Source organism: Molossus molossus, unplaced genomic scaffold (genome assembly GCF_014108415.1).
Source record: "Molossus molossus isolate mMolMol1 unplaced genomic scaffold, mMolMol1.p scaffold_m16_p_26, whole genome shotgun sequence".
NCBI classification, from domain to species: Eukaryota; Metazoa; Chordata; class Mammalia; order Chiroptera; family Molossidae; genus Molossus; species Molossus molossus.
In genome coordinates, this window is record NW_023425362.1 from 3,151,358 (window position 1) to 3,173,496 (window position 22,139).

Consider the following 22,139-nt stretch of genomic DNA (forward strand, 5'->3'; position numbering starts at 1 on the left):
AGTCTGGCCTGGGTTGGAATCCAGCTGTGTGACCTCATGCCGCCCAGGGCTGCTCCGGGCCTCGGTTTGCACGTCTGTAAAGTGCGCCCCGAGGAGGCAGGCCCGCAGCTGGGTCCCCGGTGCCTCTCCTCGTGTCTGCACACAGTGGCCGCTCGCCGGACTGCTGCGGGACGAGGGGGGTGGGGCCGCCGTGGGGTCAGCTGGGGAGAGTGCTCACTCGGGCTGCAGCGCCGGGCATGCAGCGGGAGCCTTGTGGGCACAGGTGGGTCTCCCAACGTGTGGGCACAACGTGTCTTTCCGGTCCCAGAGAGCCAAGGAGCCACAGCTGCTGGGAACCAGGCCAGAGCCAGAGCTCTGCAGGGCTTGGCACGCCTGGCAGGGGGCTGGGGTGGCAGGGGAAAGCCCCCAGGGGCCCCTTTGCGGTGAGCAGCCTGTGGGTGGCACCTGGCACAGCCGGGAAGGTGGCCCCGCCCCTCCCTGGGGCCCCACCACCCAAGTGCAGCTCCTCCCTCCAGGTGCCAGCTGGGGAGGTGGGACTGCCCGCCCATCCAGTGCAGTGCCAGGTGCCCACTTGCCTGCCTGGCCCTCACCTCTGAGACTCGGCTCGGAGACAGCTGTGAGCACCCCTGGGGCACAGCTGAGGAAGCCCAGGGCAGCGGGGGCTGCCCACAGGGTTTGCACGTGGCAGAGCCGGGTTCAGGTCCAGGTCTGGTCTCCCAAACGCTCCAAGCCTCCCTGTGATTGGCCCTGTGCGGAGACGGCCGCGGGGTGGGCCCATGTCTGCAGAGGGCTGGGATCTGGGACTTAGCTGGGGTCACAGGACAGGGCGAGAGAGATGCAGCCACTCTGAACCTCTCCTCGGGGCGGGGGCTTCGCAGTCAGCACCCCAATGAGTGCTGGACTCCTGTGGACCGCCTGGTGGTGTTGGCCCCCCCAGAGACTGGCCCCACAGTGGACACGCCCAGTGCCCACCCAGGTCACCTCTGCTGAGCGGGGCAGCCCCTGAGGCTGTGAGGACTGTGGCCATCAGCTCACCCTGGTCCTTCTTAGAGACTAGTCCTCGGCCCGCAGGAGTCTGGAAGGTCTGCAGGGAGGGACAGCCACGGCCGGGGATGGACTGAGGCAGTCGGGGGCAGTAAGGTTCCTCTGGCCTCAAGGTGGGCTGTTCTAGGTGCCCCGCAAGCCCCCAGCTCCTTTAGCATCAGGCTTCTCAGGCTCTGCTTCTGGGGAGCCCCCCGCGGGACCCCTCACTTTGATGCGCGTTTCAGAGGAGAACTTTCTGGTGGAGCGGTCCACACCCCTGTCCCCATTCCTCACCTGCTCCTGCCGCCACCTGAGTGGCCAGGCCATGAGTGACCTTCGTGAGGCTGAGTGACCCCCTCTTCCTGGACTGTCCCCTGCTCACCCGGGCTTCCTCTTGTGTCTCCGGCTGCTCCTTCTTGGCCCCACTCCAATCTGCTCTTTCCCGGGGCCACCCCCGTGGATGGCTCAGCAGTCAGACCCTTGGGAGCCTCTGCCTCAACATCTCAGCATCCTGCTGCTCAAGTCTCCATGGCCGCCTCCCTCTCCCCTCCCCCCTCCCCCTCCCCCGCCAGACCACCCAGCTGTCTCAGCCGCAACCTGGTGCTGCTCCCCTGTCCCCCTCTGCGCTCTGCAGCTCCTGCCTCCTCCTGCCTCCCGCCCAGGCCCAGCCATGCCAGGTTACTCCCTTCCTCCAAAACCTGCAGTAGCTCCCTATGGCCCAGGATGAAGTTAATTCCTCAGCTGGAGTCTGAGTAGCCCCTGCCCTAGGTCAGCTCCTCCCTCCCTCCCTTCTGGAAACCAGGGCTTCGGCCGTAGCCGACACCCACCTCTTTCTGGAACACCCCAGGCCCCTTCCCTCCTCTGGGACTTGGCTCCTGGGGGGCCCTTCCTCTCTGCTCTCGGATCCCCATCCGCTCTCCGCTCCTGAGGGAGGAATGCCCTTTCCCCCTGCCTGGCTCTCCCTTGTCCACAGCCAGGCCATGGTCCCAGCCTCGTGCCCCGTCCGCTCGCGTCTCGGCCCGGGTCGGCTCAGCGGCTGCCCTGAGCCCCCTGCCCTCCGCCCTGGCTGGCCAGGCCCTCCACGCCCAGGCGAGGTCTCCTCCTGGCTCTGCTCCCCCAGAGGCTCTGCCGCTGCTGGGCTGGCTTCGTCCCGTGGGTGCTGCGACAGGGCCTGGGCGAGCACCTGGCCCCCCGGCCAGCAGCTGGGAGTTGGGAGTCACAGGCAGGAGGAGGGCCGAGCAGCGAGGCCGGCCCTTGTCAGAGGCATGCGGTGCCCTGGGCACGGGCTGGGAGCCGGGCCATGAGCTGGCAGGCAGCCGGAGGCACTTGTGGGAGCAGCCACTCAAGGGTGACAATGAATGATTGGCCGTGAGAGGGGGAATGGCCCGGTGGGCAGGACGGCCCCCTTCAGGCCTTGCTTGTGACCTTGGGCCATGCCTAAATCTTGAGAGCTGAAGGGAAACCCCTTAGAGGGGCACATCAACCCCTGTGCAAAGTTATAATCCCTTCTCCAGCACCTGGTGCTGCTGCTTCCATGCCTCCAGGGATGGGGAGCTCACTACTCCACATAAGCGAAATCTTTCTTGTGGTGACCCTGCACTGGCTCTGCTCTGGGGCTCTCTGGGTGCTAGCTGCTCTGTCCCTTCAGGGAGCGAGGCCCATGCCAGCCTCCCCCCTACCAGGTTTCCCCACATGCCTGGTGGCTTCCACCCTCTGGCCACCTGAGCCTGCCCCGGGCCTATTCCTCATCTATTGATCAAGGCTTGTGGCCCAGGCCCCTTTGACTCGTTTCTTTTGTTACCTGTAAATGAGCTTGTGTGTGTGCGTGTGCGTGTGTGTGTGTTGGGAAGGGGGTGACACCTGTTAGCTATTCAGGGCCCCAGGGACCCCGAGCAAGCAGGACATTCCTGGCAGGCCTCATGTCCGATTCAGGACTGTTGGCCAGGGCTTTCTTGACAGGGTGATGGGTAACCTGAGCCCCGAGGGAGTATCGGGGAGCCTCAGACAGGCCTGGAGGCGAGCGCAGGGAAGGGGGCTCCCGGTGGAGGGAACAGCATGTGCCAAGGCCCAGAGGCCAGAGAGCAGATGGTATTTTCCATGAACTGTGGGAGGGGGTGGAGACCTGAGGCCGGAGGGGGCAGGGCTGGAGGTGGAGAACCCAGGGTGTGAGTACTGTGTCGCCATGGAAGGCGTGGAGGACGGCCCCCCCCCCCAGCCCTTGGGACCCGCTTACGTGAGGCTTCGACCCCCACCCCGAGCAGCCATGGGACGCAGTCCCGCCCATCATGTGGCACTCAGACATGACCAGGCATAGGGGCCGCCCCTAATCCTGGCTCACGTGGCTGCCCCGGGCCACTGTCTCCGTCCGACTTGCTTTGTGGGTGAGATTTTCACGGGGAGCCAGGCCGGCGCCCACCAGCACACGCGGTAGGGGCTCAGCAGCAGTTCCTGGACAGTCCCAGGGAGCAGGGACTTACCTCCCGTGCCCGAGAGGCCAGGGTCTGGAGGCAGGGGCCTTGGGAAAGTCAGGGTGACTGCAGGGCCTGGGCACCTACTGCACCGGGCCCTGCCCCAGGCCCTGCAGACCCGGCCAGGGAGGCAGGACACTAGTCCCAGCAGAGAGAGGGGCTCCAGGGCCGCACTGGCCACAGGCCACCACTGGTGGGGTCGCACTGGAAATGTGCCATGAGCGTGAGGGACACAACAGGTTTCAAAGACTTTGAAAGAAAAAAAGCCAGTGAAATACCTCTTTAGTCATATTTATAGTGCTTACACGAAATGACCCTATTTGGATAGAGCGGCTAAACAGACGTTATTGGATGAAGTCCCCCGGTTATTTCCACTACATGTGGCTGCTAGAAACGGTGAAATGACCCGTCTGCCTTGTGTGAGACCTGTTGGGTTGCGCACCATCAGCAGGGCCGGGAGCTGCCCGGGTCAGCCTGGTCAGTGAGGAGCGGACATTTGAGCCCAGGTCTGACGGTCTCCTCCCAGGACACTGTCCTCCAGCTCAGCCGAGGGCAGAGGGCACTGGCCAGCTGCTGCCTGGGCAGTGCAGGCTGTGAGGGTGGCTCCCTTTGGCAGCCCCTGTTCACGGTCAGCCTTGTGCATTGAGTGCCAGGCCGGGCAGGGTGCTGGGGCGCCGTGAAGGCCGGATGGGCTGGGTGGGCACGCAGGCCCGGGTCACAGGGAAGCACATCTCTGTCCTGTCTGCCCCGGTCACTCCCTACCCGGCCCCGCCCTGGGGCCCAGCCTGAGGCAGCGCAGCAGCCGGTCTCCAGTGCTGGGGTCCAGGCAGCCAGGTCACCGGGGACGCTGGGGCTCGGAGGTCAGGCAGGGAGACTTTCCTGGAGACAGAGCTGCTCACGCCCCTCCTGCCTCCGGGGTGGTGAGGCCTGAGGCCGCTCCAGGAAGGCCCGGGCTCCGTGCCCTCCTCCGGACGGCCAGCCTGCCCCTGAGGTGACCCTGGAAATGGCCGGGCTTTGGGCCTTCCCGTGGTGGCACGGAAGCCTGAAGGCCGGAGAGCCTGTGACCTGCTGGCTGCGGGGCCGGGCCTCTCGGAGGCCACTGGACCGCGTCCAGGGTGGGAGCTTCCACCCCCGCCGCCAGGGCCCCACAGCAGGACATGGCGGGGTGGGCCGGGGCCCCGGAGGGCAGAGGGCACTGCCAGGGATGCAGACCCCACCCGGGCCAGCTGCCCACTCCCACTGTGTGACCTTGGGCTTAGCCTTGCTCTCTCTGGGCCTCAGTCTACCCATGCATACCAGGGGCTGAGGCGGGGGCCCAGACTCCGCCAGGACTTGGGGTCTCTGCTCAGAATGGGGGGCAGGAAGGCCCTCACTCTTCAGTGCCCACACCAGTTCTGCCGAGGGGCTCCCTGGACGCGGTCCACTGAGGCAGGACAGGGTGGGCAGGCCTCCACCTCGGCTTCCAGGGGCAGGCCCGGCCCTGACCTCGGCCAGTCTCCAAGCCCACTTCTCCTGCTGCCTTTTCGGGGGGATCTTCGGTGACTGCAGCCACTTCCCACGGCCACTCGCAAGCGACACTCACTCCAGGTTCTGTGTCCACACACCGCAGGGAGACTGAGGCCCAAGAGGCCAGTGCAGCGTCCAGGGCACCCTCCAGGGCGAGCTGGAGGTCGAACCCAGCAGTCCAGCTCTGCCCCTGGGAGGGCCGGGGTCCGGGGTGGGGGGGCTGGGCCCAGGGATGGGGGGGACGGGGTCTGGGGCCGGGGGGGCAGGGCTGGGTCCAGGGATGGGGGGTCCAGGGTCCGGGGTGGGGGTCCGGGGCCCAGGGGGGGCGGGGCTGGGTCCAGGGATGGCGGGGCAGGGGCCCGGGGTGGGGGGCTGGGGCCCCGGGGGGGCGGGGCTGGGTCCAGGGATGGCGGGGCAGGGGCCCGGGGTGGGGGGGCTGGGTCCAAGGATGGGGGGCAGGGGCCTGGGGGGGGGCGGGGCTGGGTCCAGGGATGGCGGGGCAGGGGCCCGGGGTGGGGGGCAGCACCGTGGGAGGAAGGGGCTGCTGCCATCCTGGCCCACCCCGGCAGTTGCTGTGGGTGCTGGCAGACCGGAGGGGAGCTTTCGGGAGGGCGGGCTGCCCGAGGCTGAGCTCCCTGGAGCGCTTGGGAAGGGGCAGCAGGGAGGCCTTCCCAGCTCCTGGAGCCCCGGGGCAGGGCGGCAGGCTCCCGCCAGGCCAGCCCAGCTCAGGACACAGCCCCGGCTCCCGTCCACGCTAGCCCTCGCTGTGTGGCCTCGGTCAGTGTCTGCCCACTCGGGGGCTGGCGCTCCCCGCGCCGGCTGGAGCGCGAGCCACCTGCAGGCTGCGTGGCGGGTGAGGGCCTCGCTGGGTCAGAACAAAGGCCCCCCCCCCGGGCGTGCCGGCGTGTTCGGACCTGGCGTGAGTTTTTCCAGTGCTCTGTTTATGAGACAGCAGGGAAGGGCTTAGCGTGGAGACACTGACTCAGCCAGAGCGAGCCGGGTGGGGGCCGGGCGGGGCTGGGGAGACAGGGACAGAGAGGGTCAGAGCCACCCAGAGTCGGAAACCGAGAGGGAAGAGCAGATGCAGAGGGAGGGGCAGGGCCCGGAGCTCCGCAGACAGTGCGCACCCACAGCACCGCGTGGCCCCCGCCCCCCCGCTGGCCCGCCCAGGCCCAGGGACGGCTGATGAACCAGCTGCGCGCGCCCCCACTTCCCGCGCCTGGCGTCCCGCGTGGCTCTAAGTCATTCTCATGCAGGGCCCCCTCGGCAGGTGTGGAAGCAGCCTGCCCTGCTGTCCCTGGGCAGAGCCGATCGGACCCAGGTGGCCAAGGCTCCAGGCACGTGCTTCTTCAATTGCACAAATAAGGATTTGGGGTCTCGCTGGGCCTGGAGGCTTCTCTGGACTCGCCTGACCCCCATTGCCCCTGCCTCCTGCTCCCCGCTTCACCCGGAGCCCCCAGCCTGAGGCCCTAGGGTCCTGGGAGGGGGCTCAGGAGAGAGTTGTACCCCCAGGCCCTGTGGCTGAGTCCAGGCTGAGGCTAAGGGGCCGGGTTGGGGTGTGGGAAGCCGTAGGGGCTCGCTGGCCCCATCCTGGGTCCCTGAGCTCCTCTCCCCAGCTCCTATGCCTCCCAAAACCTGGACGTGGGCTTTGCACCTGCTTGGCCAGGTAACACCAGGTACTGCCCGTGCGGCCTGGGCTGTCTCCTGGCCTCCCTGGCTGGCTCTCTGCCTGTGAGCCATGTGGGGTAGGGGAGGGTACTGCCCCCCACTTCTAGGCTTCTGGGGGCTCATCAGCCAGCACTGCTCCACTGGCTGGGCCTCAGGCGTGGAGGCCTCGGAGCCCCCACCCTGTGTGTGTCCCCTACACCACGCCAGTCCCGGAAGCTCCATGTTGACTTGTCCCTCAGGGAGAACCATCTGACCAAAGCTCCCTGCTAAAGGGGGTTGTTACCCCATGTTACCTGGAGAAACTGAGGCCAGGGTGGCCCAGGAGCCCCAGTTCCATCTGGGGTTGGCCCCTGGTGGTGGTGGTCGGGCAGGGCGGGGGGTCTCCTGGGCAGGGTTTGAGGGCTTCACTGCCCCTCCCTCCCTTCTCCGATCGCCCTCGGGCCCCCTAACTGCCCCCTCGGTCTCCCCCAAAGCTGGTCCGTCCGTCCCCTCGTGGGGCAGCCAGGCCCACACCGGGAGCTGTCCGGGCCCGTCTCTCCTGAACCTTTCACCCTGCCTATTTGCTGGTCTCGCTGGCTCCACCCTCAGACTGTGTCCTGAGCCTGGCCCCCTCTTCCTGGAAGGCCCCCAGAATTTCTTACCTGGTCCCGTGACAGCCTCCCTCCCGGGGGTCTGCTTCCCCTGAGCCTCTGCCATCAGCCTGAGCGTCCTTCTCTGCGTCAACCTCAGCAGCACCCTCATGTTCTCAGAACAAAGTCTAAAACCCTCCCCGTGGGCTTCAAAGTCCACGCCGTGGGGACCCCTTCATGCCGTGGGGACCCCTTCACCTGCTGCTGCTCTCTGCACAGAAGGTGGCTGAACACGTCGACACGTGCCGCACACGGGCTCTCCGTGGTTTGCACAGGTTGGGGCATCCATGTGTGCGTACCCAGCTCATTCTCTCCTCAGGGCCTTAGCATTGCTGTTCCCTCTGCCTGAACACTGTTCCCGGTGCCTGCACACGGCTCACGTTTCTCATCATTCAGGACCTGCCTTCAGCCCCTTCCTGGGAGGGGCCCTCCCTGGCCACTCCCTGCCCCGGTCCCTCCAGCCACCCTGTCCTGCGACCTCTCTGTGGCTGACTGGCCACGCGACCTCAGGCCGAGCACCCTCACTGTGAGGTGGGGCCCCTGTGTACGATGAACGGTACGCAATCCCCGACAAACCATCAAATACTACGTTATATCATAGCGCCATTGAGATATAATTCTCATAGCTCACAATTCACCCACTTAAAGTGTGCAGCTCAGTGGTTTTCCGTGTGTTCACAGGGTGTGCCTCCAGCACACAGTCGACCCTGGAATATTTTCATCGCGAGCAGAAGAAACCCTGCAGCCCTTTGCCGTCCCCGGGGTCCCCGCAGCCCTCGGCAGCCCTCACCCGCTTTCTGTCTCTGTGGGTTTACCCCTTCCCAACACTTCACATAAATGGGATCTTGTCATACGTGGCCTTTCGCATCTTCATGAAGCATGTTCTCCAAGTCTGTCCCTGTTGTACCCCGTGTCATTTCATTCTTTTTCATGGCTGCGTCATATTCCATCCTATGGACGGACCACATTCTCTTTAGCCACTCCCTTGTTTATGGACACTTGGGGTGTTTCCACCTCTTTAAAAAAATTTTTTTTTCTTTATTGAATTTAGAGAGAGGAAGGGAGAGGGAGAGAAAGATAGAAACATTGATGAGAGGGAACATCGATTGCCCGCCTCCTGCATGTCCCCCACTGGGGATCGGGCCCACAGCCTGGGCATGTGTCCTGACCAGAATTGAACCAGCGACCTCTTGGTGCAGGGTTGACGCTCAGCCCCTGAGCCACACCGGGTGGGCTGTTTCCACCTTTTGGTTGTTATGAACAGTGTTGCTGCAAGTTGTCGTGGGCACCTCGTGTTCATTCCTCGAGGGTGGGCTGAGGAGGGAGCGGCCGTCCGACGGTGGCCGCGTTTACCGTCCTGAGGACCCGCTGCTGTTCCGAGTGGCTGCACCAGCGACCCCCGCGGCCCGTGCGGGGTCTGACTTGGCCACACTGGCGTCCACGCTCTCACTGTCGTCCCGGGTGGGCTGCGCCGTCCCGGGGGCCGTCCTGTGTGTTGCTCTGAGGCTCCTGACGCTGAGCGTCTCGTCTCGCGCTTCTCCAGCATTCGAATTTCTTCGGAGGAGGAGTGTCCGTTCGGATCCTTCTCCTGACTGTAACTGGGTTATTTGCACTTTTGTCGTTGAAGTGTAGAAAATGCCATTTTTCTTTTTTAAGGAAGGGCCAGCCCGGCTTGGTGGAGAGGTGGGGGCCGTGCTCTCTGTTGGCGCAGGCCGGGCACGCACACGGGTGTGCACGCTGGCTCACACTCAGAACACGTGCATGGGCTCACGTAGAGGTCCGCACACACGGATGCCCAAGCAGGTGCGCTCACGGAGAACCTGTGAGCGGCGTGTCACGCATGCGGGCCTGACGCCGAGTTCAGCCTGTGGCTGGGGCCAGGCCCGCCCAGGACCACGTGGGCCCATCCGGCTCGGTGACTTGGCCATATCAGAACCATTATCCTCACTTTTAGGTGGGGAGACAGATACGAAAGGCCCCCTTCATGGTTCTGAGGGCACCCAACCGGACAATTTTAGGGTCTGGACTTGAATTTGAAGTTTTAGACTCTCTGGGAACACGAGTGGCCTCAAACCTCAGTCATTTCAGAATATCAGGCCTGCCCCCCATCCCCGCTTCCTGGGCGACGGTGACCTCGGGAGCGTGTGCCCTCTCTGGGCCTCAGGCTCCTCACGGGGTGGTCCCGGATGTGTCCGGAGTCCCTCGCCCGCCTGAGGTTGCTGGCTCCCCTTGTAACGGGGAAGCAGGGGCCTTCCCTCCTCCCTCCCAGCCTGCCGTTAATCGGGTCATTATGAGCTCAGTTAGAGCTAAATGGCTTTCTAAAAATAGGGTGCCAGACCCCTGTGGGGCTAGGAAGTGGCAAGTAGCTTTGAGTGGCCAGTGGGTGGCATGGCGGTGGGCACCGCTCTGCCCTGGGAGGGCAGGGGGCTCGTTCTGCTCAGGAGGCACCCCCTCCCCTCCGAGACCTGCTCACAGAGGTCTCCCAGTCCCCGGCATCCTCCCTGGAAAGGGGATGACGGGGAGATGGGGCCCCCTCCCTGGGAATCGGGTCTGGCTCGCATCCCTGAAGGCAAGGAGCAGGGCGGGGTCGTGCCTGCTCCCTAGGGACCTGGGGCCCAGCAGGGTCAGCAAGGGCTTGAGTTGTGAATGACCCACAGGCAAGAGAGAGCAGAGCTGGGGGGTCCCCGAGTGGCCTGGTAGCCTCAGTTTACCCACAGGGCAGTGGTCTCTGGGGGTTCTGCTGTTCCAACGTTGTGGATTCACCCAGGATATGTGTGGGGGCAGCTGGGATGGCTGACTGGGCAGCCTCAGAGGGGGCTCCGGGTGGGTGCAGGGGTGCCTGGCCCATCCTGGAGGCCCAGCGCTGTGCCCGTTGTCCCTGGGCAGCCCCACCCTGCCCACCACTCTGTGAGGGCGAGGCAAGTGCCCATTCACCCCGTTTGTTCTCATGGCTGCTCCCGGGGCTGTGGTGGGTGAGGGTTTCCAGACCCGTGGCAGGTGGGACGCAGGCTCCGAGGGGGTGTGCGACCTGCATGGGCCACACGGAGCTGTGAGATTCCAGGTCCCTTGTTCTTCGCCCATCCCAGTCCCACGGAGTCTCCGGCACCCTCGGGCGCTCCTCGCCCTCGCCTCCCGGGCACGGACTGCCACCGTGCTCAGGGACCCCCCTGGCTCGCGAGGGCTGGGGCGCCTGCCTGCCTGTCTCGGTGCTTTCTGGAGATACTGCCGCTGGCTCCAGTGTGTGAGGGTGCAGATCTATGCCGGGTGGGCTCCGGATCCCAAGAGGGGCCCCTCGGCCTCCTGAGACCAACATGCACCCCCAGGACAGCTGCAGGCCCCAAACGGACCACCATGCTGCCTTCAGCCAAGTCCCCGCCCCGTCACCACACACATCCCGGCACTGCCGCCACCGCGTCTGGGGCGCACCCCTTCCTGCCTTCACTGTGACACGGGCTGTCCTGGGGGATGGAAGAAGGCGAGTGGGGAGCCCTAGCCCAGCACTGTTTGTGTTGGGGGCACAGAAAACAACATCGAGTGGGGGGGCAATAGAGGATCAGGTGTAGGTCATTCCAGTCACCTCTGCGGCCCCGGGGCACCTGGCAAGAGCCCAGAGGGGGCACCTCACCCCAAGGGGCAGCCGGGAGTGGGTCTGTTGAAGCCATGTCCAGAGCGTGGGCGGGCATCCCAGGCAGAGGTCCGGCGAACACCAGGGAGGCGGCAGGGACCCAGGTTGTGGGTTATTCAGGGAGGGTGTGTCTGGGGGCCACTGCGCCTGCCCACAGGTGGGCCAGCTGCTCATCCCGGCCCAGCGAGGCTGCAGGTGGGGTAGGGGTGGGGCGGGGTCAGGCCGCCAGGGCTCGAGGTCAGCTCGGAGGACAGGGAGCCAGACAGTGGCTGGGCGAGGCCCGGGACTTCGAGAAGTTTCCTTCTAACCTGTCTCCTGGTGCTCACCTGGAGGACAGGTGCAGGCAGCAGTCTGGGGACTGGCCAGACAGAGTGATCTGGGGAGGGGACCCTCTCCCGGTGTCCCCGGGCACACTGACCCGGGCCAGCTCTGGAGCCCTCCAAGCCCGCGTCGAGGTCTGTACAATGGGGAGTGGCCCCCTCCCTGACCTGGGGTGGGGGTCGAGAGAATGAAATAAGGTGCATGTGCGGAGGGCAGGGCAATGGGAACCCCTCTGTCTGGGACCTCCTGCGGCCTTCTGGATTCTCCCCAAACGACAGCTCTCTCAGTGCCCCCCCCCCCCCGCCTTGTCTCCATGGTGAGACAAGAGGGTTTGGCTCATTAAAACCAAATGAAAAAGGAATTAGCGGGAGTGGCACCTGGTGAGTAACTGATGAGTAACCAGGTCTGAGCCGGCACGGGCACCGCCAGGGGGGAGCAGGCCTCACCGGGAGGGAGGCGATCTCTGTGCACTGCCCTCCGCACGCACGGTCCTGGCTCAGGGCCTGCCGCCTGCTGGGGCTTCAGGATGGAGTCCCCGTCCGGCTCCCGGGGAGGGTGGGCGTTCAGGGAAGAGGGGGGTCCTCGCCCAGGCAGGGCTCAGCTGTGGGGACTGTCACTCCTGCAGGACTGGCCTCCTGCAGGACTGCACCACCGGCTGCAAGTCCTCTGCCCACCCGCCTTCACTGGGGGCCTGCTTGTGACGTGCCCCCTCTGAGGCCGGTCGGGTCTCCCCAGAGCTTCCCCGAGCCCCCACCCCGAGGCCCACAGACTGTCCAAATGTAGTGTCCCCTCCTCTAGGGCTGCACGTGTGGTCTCTGTCTCCTCCTGCCCAGGTCCCTTGGCTGCAAAGGGGCCAGGCCAGAGACAGGAGGGCCTCATGGCCCACGTCCCAGGCCCCAGGTCCCTCCCTCTGCTTCTTCGGGCTTTGATTCTACGGCCTGGGTTCAAATTCCGCGTTAGCCACTAACCTGGTTTCGTAACCTGTACCTCCGTGTCCTCGTCTGTGCGAAGGGAACGGTAATGCAACCGGCCCCGCGTGTGAAGGGGTAGAGGGACGCTAGGCGTGTGACAGCGGGGCGTGATTGCAGTGGTGACCATGCCCCACAGCTCCGATGATCTGCTTTCTGATCAGTCCAGAACGCCAGCCCCGTGTGCCAGCGAGCTCTCAAATCCGAAGGCCACCTGCTCCACGGGACGGCGCAGCCTGCCAGGCAGGCTCTCCGGGGCCTCAGCCACCTCCTTCCTTATTCCCCTTGACCTCAGACTTCTAGCGCCAGCAGCACCACGGCCACACCTCCGCACCTTTGCTCCTGCCGTGGCCGGGACTGTGCACGCACCAGACACACCACACATACACACACTATACACATGCATGCACACTCAGACACCACATGCACACAGGCAGTTAACACATACTTCTTGTTAAGATGTACTTTAAGACGTCACCTCCTCCAGGAAGCCTTCCCAGATTCCACCTTCCACCAAGGCAGGTCAGGCGTCCTTTGAGGCTCTGGGACTCCCTGTGGCTCCTGCTTGCAGAGTTCTGAGGTCCCCTCCTGTCCTGGCATCCCCCACCAGCTTATTTATTATTCCTGCCTGTGTGTGTCTGTGTGGTAGTTTGTGGGCCGCTCTGCCGGGCTTGGGCCCGGGGGTAAGTAGCCTACTTCACACCCAGGTTTCCTTTCAGACCTGATTTAGAGCCGGGGAGGTCGATTCCTCATATTCTCCTTGTGGCTGTCCCGGTGTCTGTCCGGGAGTCCCTGGCCAGGCAGCTGTGACGGCACAGGGACTGGGCACCCCATGCCCCTCAGAGAGCCATGCACTGTGCTGAAAGGTGCTCTTTATGGAGGGGCCAGGGAGCAGAGTCCCCAGGTGGCGGTGCACGGACCCAGGCTGGGAGGGAAGAGCCCCCAGGGAAGAGAGGCGGGACCCGCAGAAAGACCTCAGGAGGGCAGTGGGGGCCCTGGGCCCTCTCCAGACCCTGATCTTTCTGGGCAGGAAGGGATGCCAGAAACCACCCTCCCCTCGGCTCTTCAGAGGAAGGTAGTTTCCAGGAAGCTGGGGCCCCTCCATGATGGCAGAGGCCAACCAAAACCTCCTCTGTCCCGGGCTCCTGAGACCCAGAGAACAGGGGCCCCACCAAGGGTGGAAACCACCCCTGGGAACAAGGACTTCACCAGAGGTGAGCCCCCAGGAGAACGGGACCCCATCTAAGTGAGCCCCAGGCAGTTGGTGGGTGAGGAGGGGGGACCCCAGAGCACACAGTGAGCGCCAAGCATAGGCTGGGCATACAGTCAGGGCTCAGTGGGTGTTCATGGAATGAACCTGGCTTCACTTGACCCTCTCTCCATCTGGAGGATCACCTCAGCCCCCAGCAACAGGGACAGCGGCCAGGGAAGCAGAGGGGCTCGGTGGCAGTCAGACACAGGCACAGGGATTGTGTGGGGCAGGGCTGCGGATCTCCAGTGGTCCCTCCGAGACGAAGCTGGGCCCTCCATGACTGCCTCACTGGGCAGAGATGCTGGCTCCGGGCTGGACTTTGGTCCGGTCAGCATCACTGAGCTCTGTGTCTGCAATGTCGGATGCCGGGGACCACCCAGGCCTGGCTGTGGCCCACAGGGAGCCCCTAGATCATGGGCAAGGTGAGCGGGTCTGAGAGACTAGGGCCAGGATGGTGGGGTGCACAGGGCCCAACCAGGGGCCATGGGACATGAAGACTTCGAGCTGGACCCATGTGTCGCCAGGAGGTCCCGGTGGTGGGCTGACCAGGTGGACAGTGTCAGGAGCGCTGAGGGTCAGACCTGCTGCTGAAGGGGGCCGGGCGGCGAGGGTGCACGCCTGCTGGCGGTGTGGGGGGCTGCCGGGAGGAGGAGGCATGGAAACTGGCCTTGGGAGGTGGTGGGCTTCGGGCAGGAAGAGGAAGGGGACCCCCCAGGAGGACGGGTAACCTGCAGGGCGTGTGAGCGGCACTGGAAGGAAAGGTGGCCAGGGCTGGGCGCTGGCTCGGACTGTTGGCATAGGCTCTGGGTTTGGTCTGCAGGCCCGCAGCCTAGGCAGAGGACAGCTGTCAAAAGTGCTGGAGGAGGTGCCCACTGGGGTGGTGGCTGGGGCGTGAGGGAGACAGAGGGGCCAGCACCCGAGTCTGGGCAGTTCAGGGGCCCCTGAGGCGGGCTGGGGTGTTGGGGAAGGGAGACCCAGGAGGCTAGGGCCTGGTAACAGGGTGGTAGTGGGTGGTCGCAGCAAAGAGGTCGGGCGGGCTCTGGGCGGTGTGGATTCTGCTCGGTTCCTGCTGGAGGGAACTGGGCCCCTTCAGCCCAGGCTCTTGGGACAGGGAGAGAAGTGTCTTTCCCGCTGGTGGCCAGGCGACAGGCACTGTCCTCGACAGCCCTGCAGGGCAGGTGCCCTCGGCCCCCTTTGCTGAGTCAGAGGCTCAGAGAGGGCAGGTGCTGAGCCCGGGCGGGCACCAGGGCAGGCACTGGCAGCCTCAGGCGCACTGGACTGGCCCTGGGTCCCGGCCCCCGGGGGGCGCACAGCCGGCAGCCTCAGGCGCACTGGGCTGGCCCTGGGTCCCGGCCCCCGGGGGGCGCACAGCCGGCAGCCTCAGGCGCATTGGGCTGGCCCTGGGTCCCGGCCCCCGGGGGGCACAGCCGGCAGCCTCAGGCGCATTGGGCTGGCCCTGGGTCCCGGCCCCCGGGGCGCACAGCCGGCAGCCTCAGGCGCACTGGGCTGGCCCTGGGTCCCAGCCCCAGGCGGCACTGGCAGGGCCTCAAGGCGCACGTGCTTCGCCCCGCAGGGAGCCGTGAGGCCGCCTTCACCTACGCCATCACCGCGGCCGGAGTGGCCCACGCCGTCACGGCCGCCTGCAGCCAGGGCAACCTGAGCAACTGCGGGTGCGACCGCGAGAAGCAGGGCTACTACAACCAGGCCGAGGGCTGGAAGTGGGGCGGCTGCTCCGCCGACGTGCGCTACGGCATCGACTTCTCCCGGCGCTTCGTGGACGCCCGCGAGATCAAGAAGAATGCGCGGCGCCTCATGAACCTGCACAACAACGAGGCGGGCAGGAAGGTAGGGGGGCAGGGAGGTGGGGGTGGGGGTGGGGGAGGGGGCAGGGAGGTGGCGGCGGGGGAGGGGGCAGGGAGGTGGGTGCGGGGAGGGCAGGAAGGTGGGGGGGTGGGGAGGGGGCAGGGAGGTAGGGGTGGGGGCAGGGAGGGCAGGAAGGTAGGGGTCAGGGAGGGGGGCAGGAAGGTAGGGTGGGGGAGGGGCAGGGGAGGGCAGGCAGGAGGGGAGGGCAGGCAGGAAGGGAGGGCAGGCGGGGAGGGAGGGAAAAGGAGGGGGGGCAGGGCTGGTGTGGCCCCTGGGTCACGGCCAACCTCCCTGAGCTTGGAGCCCTCTCCAGAGGAGGGAGTTGGGAGCCCCGACCCTGAAGGCGCGGTGTGGGTGGTGCTGGGCAGGACAGTCACCGGGGCCCCCAGCAGCTGTAAGAGTGGGTCTTGCTTGCCCGAAGCAGAGGTGGCACACCGGGGCTGGCGTGACCAGGCGGTGTGCCTGTGCCTCCTCCCTGCAGGGGCCCTGTTTGCACGCAGGAGGGGAGCTGGGCCTGGCGGGGGACTCAAGGGTGGGGGGAGGCCTCCAGGCCAGTCCCATGTCCCTGTTCCGGACCCACAGAGGTCAGGCAACACCCTGGGGACGGCTCCTCAGAGGAGGTGGCCTTCCGCTCCGCTTGCCGGGACAGACCTGCGGAAGGCGAGCTCCCTGGGGCGGGAGGTGGGAGCCGAGCCGGGGCCCCCGAGGCGCGGCCAGCTGTGTGCTCGGGGCAGCTGCATGTGGCGGGCGATGATGGAGGACACTCAGGCGGGGACACACTGGGCAAGAAGTCAGGGCGGGCCCGGTCCTGCCTCAGGGAGATGAGGGCCCCAGATACTGGGCGGGGAGGAGCGGCCACCGTGGCGTGGCGGCAAGATGGCCAGAGATAGGACCTGCAGCAGAGCAGAACGGCTCTGGGTCTGATTCCCCAGCCGGGGCCTGCACCGGGGCGCCAGGGCCAGAGGGGTCTCGGGCCTGGGACAGACTTGCCTTTTCAGGCAGAGGGGTCGAAGCTGTCCTCTGCCCCAGGGACCACCGGTCGCTCCCTCATCCACTCCACAAACACGCCTTGTCCCTCCTCTTGCCAGTGCTCGATTGGGCACAGGGGACAGGGAGGAGTAAGGCGTGACCCTGGCCTGGGAGCCTCCTCAGCACTAACAGGCCCACATGAGAGGAGCAGAGGCCACACCAGGGACAGAGAGAGCCCTGGGGACCAGCAGGAGGGGGAGCAGAAGCTTCCTGGAGGTGGCGATGTCCTCTGCATGGAGCCTTGAAGGACACGCCAGACTGGAGACCAGTAGGGGCAGAAGAAGATGGTGCTGGGGGCGGGGGGGCAGGTGGTTCAGGCTGGTGGGAGCCCGTAGGGTGGACAGGGCCGGAGACCCGAGCAGGGGCCGGCCCAGAACAGGCCTTGAACGCCAGGCCAGGGGTTTGCCTTTTATCTCGTAGGCGGGGAGGTTGCCCTGCAGCAGGTGGTTATGAAATGCTGGTCAGATGAGCCAGGGAATGAGGGACAGTGTTTGCGTCCCGGGAGCTCGCGGCGCCGTGCTCTAGGCCCGCGGCTTTCGGCCTGTTTCATCCCACGGCCCCTAAAACTCTGCGGCACGCCAAAACTATATTGCCGATCTGACAAATAAAATCGGTATAATTTTGATTCATTCACGCCAGACAGCATTGTTGTGTTGGCTGTTGTTATTTTTATTTGACAATGTAAGGGAAGAGAGGTCGGTGCCCCTGGCTAAACAGTCAGGTGCTGCATGTTTTAAAGTGTCTGCGGCCCGGCAGTTGAAATCGCTGCTGTAGGCACAGGCAGATCAAGATCTGTGCCTGGGAAGGTGGAGGAAGGCGAGATTCACTTACCCGGAGGCATCGGGAGGGCTCCCTGTAGGAGGGGGCATAGCTCAGCTCTCAATGGCCCCTCCTCCCCTGAGCCTCTGCAGCGTCTGGGGTCTGGAGTGGGGGCTTTCCCACACGCTCGGGAAGAAGACCTCACAGTTGCCATTTACACAGGAGGACAGTGGGGCCCAGTGAGCTGCAGAGCTGCTGGGGTCCCGAGGCCTCAGCCGCGGGCACTCTCCATGGGGATGTGTTGGGGTGAGCAGCAGAGAGGTAGGAAAGTGGACTCCCGGGGGAGGGATCGGCACAGGCAAAGGCCCCGTGAGGGGCTCACCACGTGCAGTACAACAAGGCCGCCGGCCCAGCTCGGGGCGTTTGGGTGGCGAGGAGACTGGCAGGCTAATGGGTCTTGTGGTGAAGGACAGTGGCAGCCAGGTCGAATTTTGGCCTCTTGGGCACAGGTGCCATTGTAGGTCCCTGCAGGAGAGCGGGACTGAGCAGCTGGAGGGCTCTGAGCTGGCCTGGTACGGGGTGCGGGTGCGTAGAGACCGATGGGGTACAGAGGCACTGGGCAGGAGGCAGGCAGGACTGGGCCCAGGGAGACAGGGCAGAAGGACTAGGAGGCTGGGGATGGGGTCCAGGCCTGCCCGGGGTGAGCCCTGGGGGTGTGCACTGGGGTGAAGTCCTGACCCAGGAAGCTGTGAGCTGAGGAGAAGCAGGTGGGCAGGGGGCAGGGTCAGCAGTTCGAGGGCCCGCTGGGGGAGGGCAGTGCAGGACAGGGCTACAGAGTGCGCAGAAACGGGCCAGCGCGGCCCTGACCACCTGAGCGGCCCTGGCTCACCCCGTCTCTCTTCCGCCTTTATTGTTTAATCCTCACCCAAGGATATATTTCCATTTTGTTCAGATAGAGCAGGAGGGAGAGAGGGAGGAAGGGGGAGAGAGAAACCCCGATGTGAGAGGGACACATCGACGGGCTGCCTCTCGCACGATCCCGACCAGGGCTGGGGATCGAGCCACAACCGAGGTGCGTGCCCTTGATAGGAATCGAACCCTCGCCTCACTGGTCTGCAGGCCGATGCTCTAACCGCTGAGCCAAACCGGCCAGGGCTGCCCCTCCCTCTTCTGAGCCTGTTTCCTCATCTGCACAGTGGGCATGACGTACCGTGTCCCCCTCCTCCCGCCGTCCCCCCAAAGCTGGTCTGAGCCCTTGGACCAGGCGGGGGGCGGGGGCAGCGCAGTGTCCGTGAGGAGGGGTCGTCCCAGCAGCGCAGTGCTACCAGGGCAGAGGGGTGGGCTCGGCCTTCAAGGTTTTCCTGAGAACTGAGCCCAGACCTTCACAGGTCACCCCAGGGTGGGGTGCCCTGGCCCCCATTACAGAGCCATCGGGCCTGCCCCCACTTCCTCCCACGTCCTCAGGGCCACGGAGTTCAGCCAGTCGGGAAAGCAGGCCCAGTGCTGCCGACCAGCTCCGCCAACTGGGCGCTGACGGCCACGGAACCCATTCTCAGGCTGGAGCCAGAGCCCAGAGCCCAGGTGTGGGCCGGGCCAGGCTCGGGGGCTGCTGGGAGGGTCCTTCCTGCCTCTCCCGCCCTCTGGGGTGCTCCTCCTCCTCCGCTTGTGGCTGCACCATCCAGTCTGCCTCCGTCGTCATGGGGCCTCTCCTGTGTGTTTCCTCCTCTTCTGTCTCGGACAACGACAGCCTCAGATTTAGGGCCCAGCCAGGTCCAGAACAATCTCATCCCCAGTCTTACCCTCAACATGTCTGCAAAGTCCCGGTTCCCAACTAGGATCACACTGTAAGGTTCCGAGCGGGTGTGTGTTTGAGGGGACGCCATGCAGCCCGCCCTGGCTGGCGCGGTCCCCGGCGTGCCCGGTGGGTCAGGGTCAGACAGGCCGCGCGGGGAGATCCGCTGCCTCTGGGATGTCGGTGCCCCAGCCTGGGACTCCCCTGACCTGGCCATTCCTGAGCACTGTTCCCAGAGCAGGGGCACCCCTTATTCCAGAAAGAACCCCACGTCAGTTCTTTCCTGGAGCCCCCATCCACGTCCACATTATCGATGGTGGGGGGGGTACCAAGGCTGGAGGAGGGGCCCAGCTCAGTCCTCAGCTCCTCTGGGTAGAGGGGGCCACTCCGCGCCCTCCCAGGTGGTCTCTGGGGACAGCGGGGCTGGCGCCACCTTCGCTGTGGCTCTTATCTCGAGGGCACTGGAGACGGAAACAGCACATTCTTCAATCCTGTGATCAGTTCCCAGGAGAGGCTCAGGCTCAGGGGACCCAGCCAAGCGAGGATGCGGCCCCCCGCTCTGCAAATAGCTGCCCAGTCGGCTTCCTCTGCTGACTGTCACTGGCCTGGCCACACAGGGCCCCCAGCCGGTGGGGGGGGGCTGGGCTGTTTGGTCTTGATGAGGACCGGGAGATGGGGACAGAGGGAAGGGGTTCGGGCAGGTGGCACCGTGAGGTGGGGTGCAGGTGTTCAGGCCAAGTGGACACGCAGATGGCAGTTCAGCCTGGACCGCCTGGCCGGCACAGCCGCTAGTGTGGACGCCCTGCCAGGTCTCTGGCCATCGTGGCCCGAGTGCGGAGGGATCTCCGGAGCCAGCAGCCTGTGGTGAACTGTTGCCCGGGCTAGGGGTTCTGAGAAGGGCATCCGTCCGGTCAGCTCTGGCCTGAGGGGCACACACAGTGGGCCGTGTGGCCAGGGTAGAGAGGCTTCAGGAGAGGGGAGGGTCCGAGCAAAAATGAACATGGGCAGGGGGTGAGGAAGGGGGATGTCTGGCCATGATGGACAGGAGGGGGGAGGGGCAGGATCAGAGACAAGATCAGAGATGCTTTCCCCTGGGAAAGGGGTCCCGCCAGGATCCCACCCTGCACCCAGTCCCTCAGACCAGACTTCTGGCCTGTGCCCCAGACTCAGACACCCCATGACCCTGCGGTTCCAGGGTGTCACCCCCCACTCCAGCCGCCAGCCTCATGGCCCCCCCGGTGCACACGTGAAGCTCATCGGGCCAGGTCTTTCCTTGGTAGCACTATCGACAGCTCTCCAGACCTCGCTCATGCTGCACCCCTCCTAGAACACCCCTCCTCTGTGTCTGATGGTCGCTGACTCCTCCAGGAAGTCCACCCAGGCACCCTCACCCTGGGCGGGCTGAGGCTCCCTCAGCCCCTGCACTTTGTGCGTCAGTTTCTCTGGTCCCCACACTGGACTGTGAGCCCCGGACGTCCTCCCCGAGGTCCAGGGCCCGTGCCGCCAGGGCAGCAGAGAGGCTGGGCTGTGGCCCGCTCTGCAGGATGTCCCTCTTGCCCTTTCTCATTCCCACCTTCACTGTGGGTCCCGCCTCTGGGCCGGGGCTGGGGTTCTGGCCGGGGGCAGAGGGTAGCCAGCTTCCTTAAGGCTGGGCCGCGTATGTAGGGTGGGGGAGCCGGGACAGCTGACAAATGGCCCCTCCGCAGCCCTGGGCCGCAGCTAATGATTCCCATCTTTCATCAGCCTGGCTGGCAGGGCCCTTTCGATCCGGGTAAATGAGTACCTGGGGTCAGGGCTGGCTCTGGGAATCGGCCTTCCGGGGCCGGGGAGGGAGGCCCAAGGAAAACACACGACGCGCCCATCACGGGCTGCTTGGAGCCGGGCAGAAAGGACACCGGGCGGTCGGGGACGGCTGCCCAGCAGACGGCACGCCGGGGCCTCGTGACCGGGTGCTTGCCGCTGTCCTTCAGCACGGTGGCTGCAGAGAGCTCCGCGCACACGCCAGGCCCTGCGCCGGGGAGGGCGGGACAGGGAGACACGGGGCGGGAACCCGCACCCGCACAGCCCGGCCAGGGGCACCGGGGGCGCCGGCCCCCGCCTGGCTCCACCCCCGCTGCCCTGTCACCCGCACCAGGTCCCACAGCTCGCCAAGCCTGCTTCCCCCTGGTGTGAGAATTTACGGAGCACGTCCAACAAGTGTGTGCCCGGCTCTGCATTCTCGAGGGCCCCTGCAGGGCCCGGGGGTCAGCAGCCCCCGTGAGCACATGAGGAGATGGGGGCTGAGAGCAGACCCTGAGGCACACAGTGGGCATTGTGGGGGAGCCGCTGGAGGTGGGGGACCGTGGCGGGGTCTGTCCCCGCCCTCAGCCCTGCCCGTGCCTGCCCGCAGGTCCTGGAGGAGCGCATGAAGCTGGAGTGCAAGTGTCACGGCGTGTCGGGCTCCTGCACCACCAAGACCTGCTGGACCACGCTGCCCAAGTTCCGCGAGGTGGGCCACCTGCTCAAGGAGAAGTACAACGCGGCCGTGCAGGTGGAGGTGGTGCGGGCCAGCCGCCTGCGGCAGCCCACCTTCCTGCGCATCAAGCAGCTGCGCAGCTACCAGAAGCCCATGGAGACGGACCTGGTGTACATCGAGAAGTCGCCCAACTACTGCGAGGAGGACGCGGCCACGGGCAGCGTGGGCACGCAGGGCCGCCTGTGCAACCGCACGTCGCCCGGTGCGGACGGCTGCGACACCATGTGCTGCGGCCGCGGCTACAACACGCACCAGTACACCAAGGTCTGGCAGTGCAACTGCAAATTCCACTGGTGCTGCTTTGTCAAGTGCAACTCCTGCAGCGAGCGCACCGAGGTCTTCACCTGCAAGTGAGCGGACTCCCGCCGCCCTGGCCCCGGCCGCCGGGGCGCAGCTGGCCGCAGGTGGCGGGCTCCGGACCCGGAGGGCCCCGGGCCCAGCACCCTGTCCCTGTCCCGTGGCTCCTTCCTGTGGCAGAACAGTGCCGGCGACCCGGCCGAGGTCCTCGAGGGCCCAGTGAATTCCTTCTCTCCCCCCCCCGGGAAAGTGAGCCGCAAGGACACACACATCCCCTGAAAGAGAGACAAGACTGAGCATCCCCCTCACCCACCCGGCGGCACGAGCCCCGGAATGCCGGCCGGCCCCACGTGGGACTAGTTCCCGGGCCACGTCAGCCGCTGGGCCCGGGGGCCGTCTGGGCCGACGTTGACAAAAATTATTT

At 65.7% G+C, this 22,139-nt stretch overlaps 1 protein-coding gene across 2 annotated transcripts in view; it reads left to right on the forward strand.

Annotated features, from left to right (window-relative positions):
• Positions 1–21,939, forward strand: part of WNT7B (Wnt family member 7B) — a 46,340-nt gene extending 24,401 nt beyond the window's left edge. Inside the window, exons 3-4 of one of the 2 annotated variants that reach the window (XM_036278182.1) lie at positions 15,034–15,305; positions 21,293–21,939. In XM_036278182.1, coding sequence (XP_036134075.1) covers positions 15,034–15,305; positions 21,293–21,772 — 752 coding nt within the window. In that variant the 3' untranslated portion in view covers positions 21,773–21,939. The remainder of the gene's footprint in view (positions 1–15,033; positions 15,306–21,292) is intronic. The other variant, XM_036278181.1, reaches the window with a different exon arrangement.
• The last annotated feature ends 200 nt before the right edge of the window (positions 21,940–22,139 follow it).